The 15,968-nt window shown below is 44.0% G+C and overlaps 1 protein-coding gene across 1 annotated transcript in view; it reads left to right on the forward strand.

The window, feature by feature from the left end:
• Positions 1-15,968, forward strand: part of LOC139350918 (proton myo-inositol cotransporter-like) — a 57,454-nt gene that overhangs the window by 3,519 nt on the left and 37,967 nt on the right. Inside the window, exons 2-3 of the mRNA XM_070992592.1 lie at positions 5,677-5,836; positions 7,070-7,272. Of these exons, the coding sequence (XP_070848693.1) occupies positions 5,677-5,836; positions 7,070-7,272 (363 nt within the window). The remainder of the gene's footprint in view (positions 1-5,676; positions 5,837-7,069; positions 7,273-15,968) is intronic.

Genomic DNA, 15,968 nt, shown 5'->3' on the forward strand with positions numbered 1-15,968 from the left:
GATAGATAATGAAAAACATTCGGGCACCACAATTAGCTGCCGGAGATGCTAACAAGGCAACATTTTTCATTGCATGCAATTATGCCGGCGGTGCCTGTCACCTGCACACTCGCATTAACATGACCGCCGGTCCCCAGGAAAGACAGTTACTTTACATTTCTGAACTGAACCCGCCAGAAAGGTCATCAGAGCCGTTTGTCAAACCAGGAAAGGCCACATGCCGCCATTCCCCGCCTCCCTTTATTTCTACCCAGAAGCTTCTGGCTTGTCTGCTCCCGGCCGGTTATTGTTGATCTGACCTTTGCCTGTGCACATGGATTATTGTGTGACATGAGCCGTCGCTAGTCTGAGCAAACAGACAATATTGAACCAGACTGTCAGCGCTGATGAGGATTTATTACGTAACTTGGCAATTGAAATCAAATTAAGAGGTTTTCTTGGTGCGCAGAATGTAGGTAGGGTGGAGGAAGATGTTGCAATCCTGGAGGAGAAAGCTGCTTTTGCGAGCTATGTTGAACGTGTTATTCGAGATGTGTAATGAGCATAGAGAGCAATTGACATATCAAAAGCAAGGAAGCATCTTGAGTGACAGCCATGATAGCCCTGCTAGCGCTGCCATCAGCATGTTTAGCCTACTGCTGGCTGTGCAAGCTATTATTGCAACTATTTTTTAGATATTTTTTCAGTAATGGCAGTCAATAAAAGCACTGGGTGGGACATTTTATCATTGAAAAATAAACTTTTTGCTACTCTCTTGCTGTACAAAGTTTTGAATGGTGACCAGGGTGGGAAATTAGCACCAGCCACCAGCTCAGTGCTGCAGACAACATGTCTTTGGCATGTCTGTACCTCAATTTCTAGTAATTTATCAACTATACAGCATCTGCAATGAGCTAATATCAGTCGATATATCGGCATATCTGATTTATTTGTCAGACTCAGTTGCTTTTTGACACGTCCAATAGTACAGGGAAACATTAGCGTTCATTTGGAGTTGTGTTTCTGGCAACCTAATGAATGTAAGTCCAATATTCACTCTCCTTTTAGCTTTGTGTTGGTCTCCTGAGGGAAATGTCTGTCTCTTTAGCTGCTAAATGCTTAGGGGTTGCGCTCAGCACGTAGCGTACATTCGATTTTTAGAGTTTTTTTCACTAAAAGCGATAAATACTACATTTAGCATCCCAAAAATCAGCCGACTGATGAACTGACTTTCAATTCTTTCTGTGCTTTCTGTGTGTGGCGGTTGGATTCAAAGGGTCAAAAAGAACCATAAAATGCTCTGATGCCTTCAGGCTTAGATCGGCATAATCCATTGGTTCACGCAAGGACGCACAAACGCACAAACAAGAGCACGCGGTCACCCTCACAGTGTGTGTATAATCACGCGTTCCGGCTAAATTGTCCAGCAATTTGAAATGTTAAATTGTTTTGTCCTGGGAAACAGTGGATGAAGGGGCTGCATAAAAATAGTGCTGTTAATTATATTGTGATAACATTTAATTATTACCTGGAGGCTTGATAATTAATTGGTTGCTCTATATAATTAAGTCACAATTCTCCTCCAAAAGTGGTGGAAGCTAAGTGTCGACTTAATGAGGAGTTGGCTTATGCAGATTTTATTGTGAGTCACGTGGCGTATCAAGCTGTAATTTGCCTTTAAACAAACAAATCCGTATTGGAAAATGTGAAGTTAGGCTCACTTTGCTGAATTTAATTAAAAACGGTGTCCTCTCCTGAATGTAATCACCACTCGCACCACTTACCCATTGGAAAGTAAACAACAGCTTTATCTGGGGAAGCTTTCTATTTTCCCAACTCGGCGTTATCAAGGATCCCCCATTAGCCTCGAATGAGCTTCCTCCATCACAACCAGCTACTAAAATGTCCAGCCTGTCTCTGCGCTACACCACAGTGACGGAGGGGTGTAGTGAAGTATCTCCCCTTGTACTCTGATCAAATGAGTCAGTCCCGAGTTTTGTACTACGTGCCTAGAGGCTGACTTCACAAGACCAGACAGATCCTTTGTTTAAGTGTGCTGTGCTGCTTTGAGGCTGAGCCTGACCAGACGATGACTTTAGAGGCTGTGTGTGTGTGTGTGTGTGTGTGTGTGTGTGTGTGTGTGTGTGTGTGTGTGTGTGTGTGTGTGTGTGTGTGTGTGTGCGTGTGTGTGTGTGTTTTGCAGCACTGGGAGCTGTCCCTGGTGCTGAAAGGAGAGCTCATTAACAAGAGAGGGAACACACTGCGACTGTTTGTAAGGGATTCACATTCAAGCCAGAGCAGAAGTCTGGCCTCTGGTTGTGGTAATTTTGCTTGTTTTCAGCACAGTTCCAGTGGAGAACGTCAGTGGAATATGAAGGCTTGAGATGGATTCACGTGTATCCAAATTATGTGCTTCTGATGCAACTTCAGTTGTGCGCAGAAAACGACTGAACATTCTGCTGTATGTATTATCTTCCCCTTGATTCCCACTGAAAGTAAATACAGAAAGCAGCCACCTGGATTAGCTATATGCTAGTTTGGCACTCGCCACCTCTGTTGTAGAGATTTGGGAAATTCGATACCTGCTAAACAATTTAGGTGTATCAGGGAAAGCAGCGTGAGTCTCCTCGAGCTTTCCAAATAATCTTCAATTTTACATAAATGATTTACTTCTCTGAGTCTGGACAAAAGTGACATTAGCTGCCTGGTTACGCCGCTACTTTAGCTAACGGCCAACAAGCCAATTGCGTAACATTTGTTGTTCATAGTTACTTCCTGTTTTATTTTGAAGTCTGCCCTCATGTGTCAGATTTTACTTCACTTCCTGGATTTTGTGATAGTCTGATTCATTTCACCTGTGTCTAATCAGTCCTCCTCCCCGTCTGTATAAATCAGCGTGTCCCCCTTTGTCTTGGTTCATCCCTTGAACGTGTCGTTCCTGGTTCCTGTTGGTTTAGCTGTTTGTTGGATCCTTGTTGTTTCCCTGGAGCTTGCTTTTGTTTTTGTTTTTTTGACTATTGGACACTGGTTCCTTGGTTTGACTCTCACCAGCTTCACAGTAATTATTTGAAATGCTTCCACCCTGTCTTTTGTTTGGTCTACTTTTGCGTTTGCTTCTTGAGTAATCTTGCTTAAAATATTAAAGAAATGTGTCATCTTTAACTTTATGCCATCTGTAAATCAGGCCATCTTTGACTCGCTCAGGAAAGTAACAGAATTTAGACCAAGAGTACCCAAACTTTCATTATGTCAGTGTATATCATGATGCTATTTCAATGGAGGTGAAAAATACTGGAATTTGATTTAATGGACCATTAAAAAGAAAGTCAAACTGAATAAATCCTGCGTTTTAAAACCCAATGCAAGAGAAAATGACTGAAACTGGACTCTAGAGACTCCCAGGCAGTCAATAAACTGAGGCAAAACTACAGTTGTTAACCTTTTTTGCCCTATAATGGTATTAGCTTTAATGGGCCCTGGCATGTTTTCCCAGCACCACCTGTAGCAGGATGTAAAATGGAAATGATCCCTTACTCAGTAAACACACCACTATCAGCTGTAGTATCTCACTCATAGGCATATGGTCTATGTGTGTGCAGCGGGTGTGGCGTGGATGGAGACAGGCTGGTGATGCATATGACTAAGATAAAACGGCAACTTCTCATGAAGAGGGAGGAGGGAGAGGCCTGACTGTGTGAGGCGAATATAGATAGAGGCATTACAGCAGACAAGGATCTTTAGGACTTGTTGGTATTAAGTGTGGTAAAATCTGTGTGCATGTGAAAATGTCATGTGCCTAAGTGTACAAACATACAGTGCAAACACACAGTAGCTGTTGGGTAGAAAGGACCAAACCAGATTTCATGGCTTTTGGTGTTTGCTGTCTCCACTGATGAACTGCTGGTGCAGAAATCCAAAAACACCAGAAAACATTGGAAAAACGCTCGGAAGGACTCATGATCAGTGACCACCTATTACCATGTGATTGAAATTCTATGATTAGGTCACATGATAACAAATGTACCGATGCCATAACAAGCTCCAACCGCTGAAAATGCGCCTGAAAGCTCTGGAGAAATGACAGGGAGTGGACCCTGTGCTGAAGAATTGTTTCCTCAAACTGCTGTGCTGCAACAAAATTGGAACAGGTCTTTAAGGTGACATGTGTGACAGGTATTTATAGACATGCACAGCTGTGGGTCTACAGTCTGCAGGGTGAAAAAAGGAGTGAAGGGATGCAGGCCTTTGCTAAGCAGCAGCGTGGTGTGCTGATAATGTTTCCAAAGCAGAGTCTCAAAAAGCCTAAAAAAAAGAAGAAAAAAAAATCAGACTGTATTTAAACTTACAGGCGGTGTCACAGATGCTACACACTGCGCCTCACTCTGAGTTTAGGTTCAGCAGCGTCTCTCAAAAGCTTATGAATGGATCTACATTAAATTGCCCGAGCAGGCTTCATGCCAAGGAGCAGTTGATTAGATCTCGGCGCTGATCTGGATCTCGGATTTCCGCCATCAGACGATAATCCTCTTTTTTATGCCATAACTAAGATAAAGGCTTGCCTCCAAATCCTTAGGGTATGCTTGCGCAGTCAAGAAATCAATTTGAACCAAAACGTCAGAGACAAGACTGATACCTCTGTGTGTGCGTAGCAGCAGGCTGAATAGCATCAGGAGAGTCTACGAGAACCTCTCCGATCACTCAACACTGAACACAAGACCAGGCTGAGACGTGAACACAGGGCTTTGATCCAGGACTGCTAACATGTCCAATAGTGCAAAAGTGTCTTGTGATGCTGCTTGCTCCTTCAAGAAACATAATGATGGCGGTTTCTTTTCCCAAAGCGCTTTAAAAAAAAAAAAAACAACTTCTCCTTGCACTGGCTTATCGATCTCCCATCCCCAGCGCTGCCACAGTGTGGTGCCTGCTCGGAGTTGGCGCGGCTGGTTTCCCAGCAAGTGGTCGCCATAGCAACATGTAGCCACGTAGTCATGGCGGCCGTCGAGGGCAGGGTGGTGGCAGTAGGGAGGGGAGGGGAGGGGAGGAAAGGGAAGGATGGGGGTTTACAGAAAGCAGTGGCAGACTATTAATAGAGCTTATCAGGAGCCAGCTGCAGAAAGCTGCGGTCTCGTGGCACCTCGTCAGGTACATCCTGGACAAACACACGCTGTTTGTTCTGTGTGTACGTGAGTACAGAGGCGTGCACGTGACTGTGTGTGTGAGTGTGTATTCTGTGTGTGTGTGTGTGTGTGTGTGTGTGTGTGTGTGTGTGAATAGATGTTTTCCAGATCACAGTCGTGCAGAACCCATTACTGAGATGGACCACAGTATTTGTTTGCGTCTCTTGGGTTCACCTCACAATCAGCATGATGTCATTGTTGCTGGTGTTGATGTCAGGGGTCAAAGGTCAGAGTTATTCAAACTCTAAGGGGAGCGTCTGTGTCAGGTGACAATTTTGTGAGGTAAGGTGATTGAGTTAGTGTTTGTAAAACGTGGCTTAAAAACGATGATGATCCACCATCCTCTGCTGTGTTTTGTGTTTAGTGCTAATTAGCAAATGTAGCATCCTAACACACTAAGCTAAGATGATTAATATGGTAAACATTATACATCAGCACGTTAGCATTGTCAGTGAGCGCACCATCTCTGGGTGTCAGAACCTCCTGCTAACCGCCTCCTCCCTCCATCCCTACTGTGTAGGTATTGCCTCTATGACAGTGCCAGTGTACGTCGCTGAGGCCTCTCCGCCCCACCTCAGGGGGCAGCTGGTGACGGTTAACACCCTCTTCATCACCGGTGGACAGTTCACTGCCAGCCTCATTGACGGCGCCTTCAGCTACCTGCAGCACGACGGGTGGAGGTGAGACGCAAGAGACATTCAGCTCTCACACAGAAGACGTGTTAAGTCACAATTTGGTCGAATAAAGCAAAAATGGCATGCATTAATACACTTTAGGTGCTTTGTGATGGATGGTCTTGGAGTCAGATATGATATTAGCATCTTTCTTTGGGTTCTTATCATATCAAATGCCAGAAAAAGTCAGGCTGGCTCAGACCCTCATTCCAAATGTCAGCCCACGCACAGGTCAGCCCCTAACATTTGCCGAGAGCAGCCGCACTGTACATTTGAAACATACAGTATGTTTCTTCCTATGTTCTTCTTTTCTCTTTGATCCATCTCCTCTGTTTCTTTCCTGCCGTCACGCTTAATGCAGGTCTGCAGCCTCCAGAGTGTTCGAGTGTGGAGCTGTGCGACGCTCAGATTAGAATCATCCTTTTTTGCAAGGATTTGCTTCAGCCACAGTTTTGATGGAGATGGTGGAGATTGTCTAGAAGCCCAGAGATCGGAGTGATTCATACGTGATAATGGCTTCTCTGAGACATTTATTGAGTTTAGAGTATGAATGTTGTCTGACTGACGTCTTTGCCTGCGCAGCAGAAGCAGCGCCTGATATTTCAGGCTTCAGTCAAATTCTATGGATTTTTTTTTTTTTTTTTGGAGCTGCATAAAACATGCACCTCCACTTCTGCGTCTAGAGATAACACTCTAACATTCTTGTGCCCTCTTATTCTTTGCCTTCCTACCACAGAATTTTTTTAGGATTTGTAGAACAACGCTTGTATAGAATGTGGTGAACCCCGATTGTGTGCATATGTTGATAAAGGGAGGGTATTTTCTGTCAGGATATCAGAAATCGAGGTTTTATGTTTATATGCGCACCAACGATTAGAGTTTTTTACACATTAACTGGAGGATTGCCGTGCATGTGAACCCACTTACTACAGCGCCTCAGCCGTTACGTTCAGGATTAAAGTTAAATGCTAAATGTAAATGTGAAGGTTATTTTAAGCCAGAGGATCTGAAAAAGGCTTGACATTTTCATTTCCCAGTGTTTAATTTTAATGAACTAAACCACCTGATTAGTGGTAGACAGTTTTTTTCCCAGTGGCCGATGCTGATATTTAGAGAGCAGGGCGGCTGATGGCTGATATATAATAACTTATAAATAACTTAAAAATATATGTATTTGAAATTCTCAAAATTCCAGATGAATTGATGCCCAATGAATCGACTCCCTCCCTCCCTCCTCAGGTACATGTTGGGCCTGTCGGTGCTCCCTGCTGTGCTCCAGTTCGTCGGATTCCTCTTCTTGCCGGAGAGCCCTCGCTGGTTAATCCAGCGCGGGCTGACCCAGAAGGCCCGCCGCGTGCTCAGCCAGATCCGAGGCAACCAGAACATCGACGAGGAGTACGACAGCATCAAGAACAGCATCGACGAGGAGGACAGCGGAGGAGGTAACGGGAGGGGAAGGAGGGAGGACCGGGGCAAGAGAGCAGCACAGGCACTTTGTTTTTAGTTTACAGCACAAGGAAGCATTCATTCATTGACACACATTCATTTAGCAGAAGCTATCAGGCAAGATGTCACCTGCTCATCAGGACCCTTCACAGACCCACACGCGCTGATGGCACAGCATCGGGAGCAAGTTGGGGTCAGTATCTTGCCCCAGGACACTGCAACATGTAGACTGCTGGGGTCAGATCAGGACCGCTCTACCTCCTGAGCCACAGCCGCCTTTGATAGGTGGAGGATGTGGCATCCTGCTTGTCCTCTTCCCCTCAGAGGACATCCAACACATCTGGGCCCGTCACCTCTTTGACATCAGTTTTTGACATTATTTTATCAGGAAAAAATAACGGTCTGCAACACCTAGCTGTTAGCTTGCTTGCAAGGTGTGCACATGTGTAATGACGTGATGTGTGACAGAGTAATGCTTCCCCACTGATGTCTGGACAGTGACAGCCTCGCATTGAAGACCAGTGGGGGAATTGAAGGAATGAATGGTGGATGTGCTCCACTGCATCATGCTGTCGGGATGTGGAGGTGCTGCTGGACCGGGCCAGTGGACGAGCCTAACGTTCAGGTTAATGAAAATGCAATGGCTTGGTGTGGGGCTAACACAGTTCTGACGGGGCTGTAGCCCAAACCTTTGCAAAGCATTTCATTGATTAAGTGCTGCAGGTCAGAGGCCATTCATCATCTTTGCACAGGCTTTCTCAGGGACCGGAACAATATATGATCTACTCCACAGCAGAGGCGTCAAGGGGTGATTGGAAACACGTTTGAAAAGGAGCGGGCTAATCCCTGGACTCACATTATTAATACCTCCACAGCTGACTGAGTCACGACCCTGAGCCTTGGAGGCAGCAGCCTGCTTTTCAGTCACTTTGATGTCCTCCTCACTGAGGCTCATCAGACAGTTCAGGGTCCCTCCCGCTGCGCGATGAAGTCCTTCCTATTGAAACAACAGTAAGTCATTCAGCTGCTCTGCTGCATCCAGCTGACTCCTGGGGCGACGATGGTGACCTGCCAATCAAACTGTGTTAGCAGTAACGTGGCATCTTTTCTGTTGACATAGTTTCGACATGGAGCTCTTTGGTCTGACTCAAGATGTCTAAGTTGTTTGGAAAAAACACCTGCTGCTGCCAGACACATAAAGCACATCATTTCCTGTGCGACAGTGGATGTTTGCTCATGCAGAAACAGGAAAGCTTTCATGAACTGAGTGTAGGTTGGATCCCTCGGTGTAAGCCATCCTCTGAAAATGTCACAGATAACTCTTACGAGACGAAATATTTTCAGTTCTGACAGCCGCTGCTTTACACGCCGAAGTTGCTGTGATCAACAGTCCATCATTTCAGCTTTCAACAAGGTGAATCAGCTGCTGGTGGAAAGGCAGCCAAACAGAAAGTGGAGGAGGTTAATGTGACGGAGTAGATGGAAAATACTTTCTTCTTCATGGTCAATTATTTGAGTGAGCTGACCTTTCCTTGACCGGCACACTGTTTGTTATGATGCTTCTTTGCCAGCGTGAGCAGAGAGTATTGAGCAGTGTTGTCACGATGATGGCTGACCGGGCTTTATTAGCTAATATCGCTGTCTCGTAATACCGCTTGTGACAATCATGAAATTCTCTTCTTTTTTTCCAAGAGTACAGTCTGATCCTGCAAATCTCTACCCTGCCGTCTGATGTCTTTTCAATCCTTGCTCAAACCAGTCCAAGAAGGTACTCCCAAAGAAAATGCATGCGCAGATACACACTTGTATTTACCCGCATTTTATCCCTGCAACCTCCCTGTTTATTCCTGGAACTCTATCAAAATATTAGAAGGACAAATAAATGAGCCATTAAAGTAACAATAAAGCAAACCACATGTAAAATCACAACAGGAGAACGCAGGTTAACAAGGTTAAAAGCTAAAAGGAGTAAGGCAACCGGCATGCATCGTAAGAAATGTAGTGTAGTTGATGCCGCATACGCCAAAAACGTTAGCATTTAGCAGCTAACGAAACCTAACCCTGCCTTATTTCCAAAGCTGCTAACATGTCCAGCTATTTCATTAGCTAATTATGCTACATTTTGTGGGCTACAGGTTATGTTGATTAAAGTTCTGTTGTTTTTTTATATAGAGATTGAATTATTAGATTATTATTACAGCTACAAGGCACAGATGCATGATATGGTTACCTGGTTACATTTATTTAGATATGCAATATTCCAGTTTCTCAATAATGTATTCATTGTGTAAGTTTTAATTGGTGATGTCTTCCGTGCTGACGGTGTGTGAACAACAAAGTGATACTCATCTTGCTCTCTGGTGGGTTTCTCTTTGTGTTTGTTTGTGTAACTTCCTCGATGGAGCTTATTGTTAGTCTGAGCCTGTCTGCAATCAGCAGAGCCTGGAGAGTAATGGAGGGAAAGGGAGTGAATTAACAGGCAGGGAGAAGACAAGTGGGCAAAGGAGTGAAAGAGCTGTAAAAGAAGAGGGGGATGAGGGAAGGAGAAGAGATAAAATTGGATTCATCCTGCCACTAATCAACCTTGACAACAGAGAACACCGTGTCTCTGAAGGAGTGGCATCCGTAGATCCCCTGGGTCCATGTGGCCTGCATCACACACACTCAGAGGTATAAAAACACTGACACAGACGGTGGACTGTCCCTCTTGTGGGACTCCATGGGTTCAGCAGTTTCCTCTTCATTTCACTGTCTCTCCTCACTGCGATCATCATCAGTTACTGTGTACGAGCAGAGGCTCAGCGGGAAGGCTCCTCACACTGCCCTGCAGCCAGTGGTTAACTCTTGGATCCAATGTGAAATGTGAGTGATGGACCCAGCGTGTAGACTTTTAGGGATGTTGTTGTTTCACTCGAGTCCGTTTCAGATTTTGTCCTCTCTGTAATTGCAGTTAGTCTGGCAGAAAATCGAACAATGTCTTTTTTGTTCTGCAAAGACGTTGCCATTATGCCGTGCACAGTGTATCTCTCATTGGATGTTGTTGGGATGGTGACGGAGCTGGAAGATTGAATCGGCAGCACGCCCATGGCACATTCACTGAAAAGCTAACTCACTCACTATACGTCACTTTGCACTAAAACTGGATGCTTCTTCTTGCATGTCCATGAATTATCTGGTTCAGTCTGCAGCCATATTGCTGCATGTGCGTGCTGCTTAATTGCCTAGACCAACATCATATGGATGTCTGGCCGTGAGATACAGAATTCACCGCTCAACGATCAAAGTGAGGTCGTAAACATTCCTTAAGATCAGCATTTTTTAATATCTTGGCTCTTCTCTTTTCAAGCTTTTTACCCAAAACTGTTTGATAAACATGAGCCAAAGTAAAATTGAAAGTGCAGCATGTATGACAAGTGTGAACAAATGTGTTATAAACCTCTTTAGATGATTTGTTTGATTCCATTTTAACTATAAGATAGAACATACAGATAAAGATGCACAGAAGCACAGCATATCAGCATAATCCAGAGTGAGGAACAGCCATTGGGTGACGTATTTGGGCCTATAAAGAATCCCCAGACCATAATTTGCTTTTAATCACAGCCATGTAGAGATATCAATAATAATACCGAGGTATTTTATTGAAGTTGTGATATTAAACACCCATCAGAGCATGTAATTGAAAAGGTATTTGAAGATGATCTGTTTGGTGTCAATATGCATTCAAAAAAGATTTTTTTTTTTTAAGGAGCAGCTTACTGAGATGAAACCAGCTAAGCGTATGATAAAAATCTAACCGAGGCGACGCCTGAATTTCATTCATGAGACTCGAAGGTAGCAGTTTTCATCTCTCTTCAACTTTTATTTACAATGCATGAATGCAACCAGAGCCTCATTTCCCACGTTAGTTGCTTGCAGTGTGAATGCATAGTTACCAATGTTAGCCAATGGAGTAGCGTGTTACACAGTAGTTAGTTACGCATCACTAGAAACATAACCGCTTTGCCAAATTAAATAACAAATTTCTCATTACTGAACTTTAAATGGACTTGTTTGTCATAACTTTCATCATGAGGGCAGACAAAGGTCATGAAACAGAATAGTTGGCACGGTGGCACGGTGGCAATACTGTCGCCTCACAGCTAGAAGGTCCCGGTTTGATTCTCGCTGTGGGCGCTGGGGGCGTGTCCTCCACCATGCCTTCGGTGCCTGCTGCTCAAGGAAAAGGGCCTTTCTGTGTGGAATTTGCATACCCATACCTGGGGTATCCTCCTTTAAAAACCCCCACTAAAAACATGCATCCGGGCGCCGGTCGGATGGCAGCCCACCGCTCCTGGTCTGCCACGGATGGGATAAATGCAGAGAAATAATTTCACAGAAGCATGTCGTGTGCAGTCACCCCCCCCCCCCCCAATAACTCTGCATGGTGTGTGAATTGTGACAATAAAGGTTGTCTTTCTTTAACAAACAGCAGGAGAGAAGTCTACGAATAAAAGCCACAGAAGTACAGTCGAGGGCTCAAAACAAGGCCAAGACTCAGATGTTGGGTTATTTTGTTTGCAGCTTTAGTTGCAACTATAGTTGTAACTTTTTTTTTTGTGAGCAAGCAAGCATAGGCCTTTCAGTGTGCTTGTTTTGTATATGAAATATGAGATATGAGATGAGCAGTAGTATGATACTTTTTGGTGTTAAGTGATTTTTTTAATAAGCTCACCATTAACTGTAACTAGTTCCTGTTTTGCAGAGCACAACACTCACAGTAACAAGACAGCATCAAGCTCATCCAGCTATGTAAATTAGCTGAGGTTTTTGGAACGTGAACCGATAACACTCTGTGAGGAATCAGGTAGAAAGGGCAGACATGACATGACACACCACTCTTTGACCTTTCTACTTTACCTCCACACTTCAGCAAAACAGAATTTGCACGTCTCCCCTCATTCTCTCCTCCAGATCTGTGTAGTTGTTAACTTTTTTTTGTGTTTGTTTTAGCCTCGAGAGTCGTGCTAATGCGGTGAAAAACAGCTCCGTGGCTGGTGTTAAAGAATCTTCCAATGCGTGACCGCCATCTGCGGCACCTCACTTCAAGCCTCGTATGTTTACAATTTCCATGCTTCTTTTAGTGCTGACATGCGACCTGGAGACCAGCTGTCGCCTAGCAACCAGACAGATGGAGAGGATGGAGAGACCGGTAGACAGATAGATGAAGAGCGAATTAACAGCGGGATTAAAAAAAAAAAACATTCTCAGGGGTTCAAAGCAATTTATTTGGTCACTGAGCCTTCTGATTGGCTCGGTCAAGGTAAGGTGACATGACCTAAACACCTGATTGATCGAGGAGCAGGAAGTTCCTGCAGGGTTGAGGTCAGAGCAGTTGAGGTTAGATGCTGCCTTGAGGCTGGGTCTGAATAGTTTAAAAACATCCTTTTTCTTGATTTCCTGGGTGGAAAATGAGGTCGAAGAAAGATGTTGTAACATTCAGAAACCAAAAAAAGAAATTTCGAACGCATGAGGTGCTGATTTCCTTTGGGCATACACCTGATAAAGGCTGGTCATGAGAGTTTCTACAAACGCTTCAGAAGTCCCAAAAACACCAAAATAACAAAGCTTAAGTGTTTCAAACAACCCTAAGAAATCATACTTGACATTGTTTGGTATGAAAATGAAGTTTAATGTCGAGCCAACAATCAGAGCTGTCTCTTTTGATTCTTCTTATTGGCTGGAAGTAACTTCCGTTTTGTTTTCTAAATTAAAAGCATTGATCAGTCGGCTCTCTAATGGCCATTGGCCCTTAGAAAGCCATCTTGACAGTGCCACAGAGCCCAGTGGAGGCCTGGGAGATCATTACGAGTTTAATACGTTTCACAAGTGCTCTTCGCTTTTTTAGTGTGATAAATAAACTAAACAAACTCACACAGTGTCAAGAAAGGAAATATTCTTACTCTCATTTTCCCTATTAAAGAGAAAACGACCACACATCTTGTGAACTCAACTTTCTCTCTTTTACTGAACTGCAACGCGCTTAATTGTTAGTTAAGTCATCGTCAAACACACTTCAAATTAATTGATTCTCCCGGGTTAGATGTGAGAATACTCCAACTGTAGAGTCTGCTTTTGCCTGCACGATGCAGTTAAATAGAGAAAGTTCAGTATGACGGATGGATTTTTCTACATGCTGCGTAAGGCGGTTTGTGTAAAACATCACTACGATAAACATTAAAAGTTGTGAGGTTTGGGATTAGTCTTTGTTGCCCATTATTCAGCCTGTCGTTACACTGCGGCTGAGAATTGTCCAATGAGAAACACGATTCAGTCCTCCAACCCGATAATTAACCTTTTTCACAGAAAGATCTGGTCCGTTGGTTTGAAATACTCACCTGTGATTGGCCCTTCTTAACCGGGGGTCAGCGGCTGCTCTCATGGCTCCTGCAAAGATCTAGATGTTTACCTGTAGCCACGTGTGTGCGCGCGCCTGTGTGTTTTCTCACCTGGAAAAACAAAGACGCACCATGCCTCTTAGCTGACATGTCGGTTACCATGGAAACAACACTTTGCACCACCACCCCCCACACACACTTTTCTCCCTCTTGTTCTCTCTCTGTCTCACACACACACATTAACACAAAATGAATTTCCAGAGGTGTAAAAGTCCCAGTGGCCAAAAAGCCGACGATGACAGAAGGAACAGCGTCACACATAGCTCTCACCTCCTGGCCGTCATCGCCTCCTGTCGTCCTACCCGTGTCCTGTGTAAGGCGTATTTTACATACAATACAATTTTCAAAAGTTTATGTGCTGACATGCACTCAGCAGAAACAGGAATCCACTAATTAAGAGCATTACATCTAAATATAAGTCCAAAAGATGTTGCAAAATAGAAGCAAACTCTTCCTATTCTTCTACATATTGTTTAATTGTACCATTTATTAAAGTCAACACAACTCAGTCAATGCTTATTGTGAATACAACGATGTAATTTAATAGGACAATTAACACCTCGTCCTGTGTATTTCTGATTCTGTGGGTTTCATTCGAGCCTCTCGTCTTGATCAGAGCTGCTTATTTCCAGGAGATAATATTGTATTTCTGATTTACTTGTTGTATTTTTGGTACTTAAACATCAGACTAATGTGGAAGGGAGGCTATAGAAACCCTGAGCTCGAAGATGTAACGATGATGCGTTGTCAGCCCCAAATCAATGAGCTCTGATTACTGTCTTTTCAGCCCGAGGGGGGGGGGGGAGGAGGGGGTGGAGGGAAAGCGAGCAGGGGAGGAGTGGTCCATGACAAAGAGAAAGTGAAGTGGAAAATGGAGGTGTTGGGGCAGCAATTACGATGGAGAAGCAATACTGTGGCAATATTGCGGGCCCATTCTGTCAGCCGTTATATTGCCATTCTTCACTGTATTGAACACATTGATTTCTTTGGAAGGCTTGTTCATAACAATTCTCGTCCCGGGCAGCGCTCAGCGGACTCCGATGTAACCTTACAAAAAAAACAAAGGTCACGAGTGGACAGGCTGACGTCATAGATCACTTCATCCGCCGCTGCGTGGCAAGTCTGCGACGCGGCGCTGCGGGACGAGTTTAAATTATACAGTTAGGTTAAAATGAAAGTCAATAAAAGAACAGAGAGCTATATGTTGTTTCATTTTGGAGAGAGGTTTATTGGTGGCTACAATATGTTGTCCGTGTCAAACAAATGGCTCCTTTTAAAGTGATTGTCCACCAATTTTTGGTACACAGGTTGTTACTCCATACTCGCTCCTCTCATATTTCTGTCCACCTAGCAATAAGTCCAATATTTACTCTCCTTTTAGCTCTGTTTTTGTCTCCACCAGCTCCCCTTCATAGCACCAAACTGCAGAGCTTTCCACATGCAGCACAGGTGTTGGCAGCAGAAACCAAAAACCATTCAGTTGTGGGCTTTAAATCCAAATCACTGAGCTGGAAGTCAGTAAAACGCTTCGCAGAACTGAGGGAAGTTCAGAGCTGGGAGATAAATCTCTACTGGCTCCTCACTGCCAGCAACCACTTTCACATTACATGTTGTGAACTGGTCCATCGTTGATATAAAAATATTAATTAGTGCAACCTTAAAGATGGATTTGGTGCTCTGTGTCCCTTTAATGAAAGTTCGCTTTTCAGCCTGTTTTTCCAGCCCGAATCAGTTTCGATGCGAAAAGGAGAAAGAAAGAAGTTGTTCAATGTCGAGCTCTTCTGACACGAGTTCAGCACACTGCGTTACAGGAGACGTCTGTGTAGACGAGCTGGCACAGCCCATAATCAAGACGAATGGGTATATTGTTTAAAAGTAAATGCGGCTTCATTTGAAAGCTGCAAAAGTGGAGACCGTTCAGGCTGACTTAAAGTGGAGACTCTGCCTTTTACATGCACAGCCACATCAGTCGAAGCGTGGAGACATAAACGAGCGTTATATGGAGCTGGTTTTATATTTATTTATTCATATCGGTTTGAAGACAATTGTTTTCCCCTGTACTTTATCTATTCATGGGGAAAAAAGCAATCTCCTCTTTAACCTGCTGTTCTGTTTGGCTCATGCTTGTTTTTAACCATCTGCTTCCAGGTAATTGAACGGTACACTGTGTGAGCGATCAACAAAAGCGTGCCGCATTTATGTTCCTGCAGCACATCTCTAAATTATTACTTTTATGCCATTATAATCGCTGCTTA

This window comes from Chaetodon trifascialis, chromosome 22 (genome assembly GCF_039877785.1).
Source record: "Chaetodon trifascialis isolate fChaTrf1 chromosome 22, fChaTrf1.hap1, whole genome shotgun sequence".
In the NCBI taxonomy this organism is placed as follows: Eukaryota; Metazoa; Chordata; class Actinopteri; order Chaetodontiformes; family Chaetodontidae; genus Chaetodon; species Chaetodon trifascialis.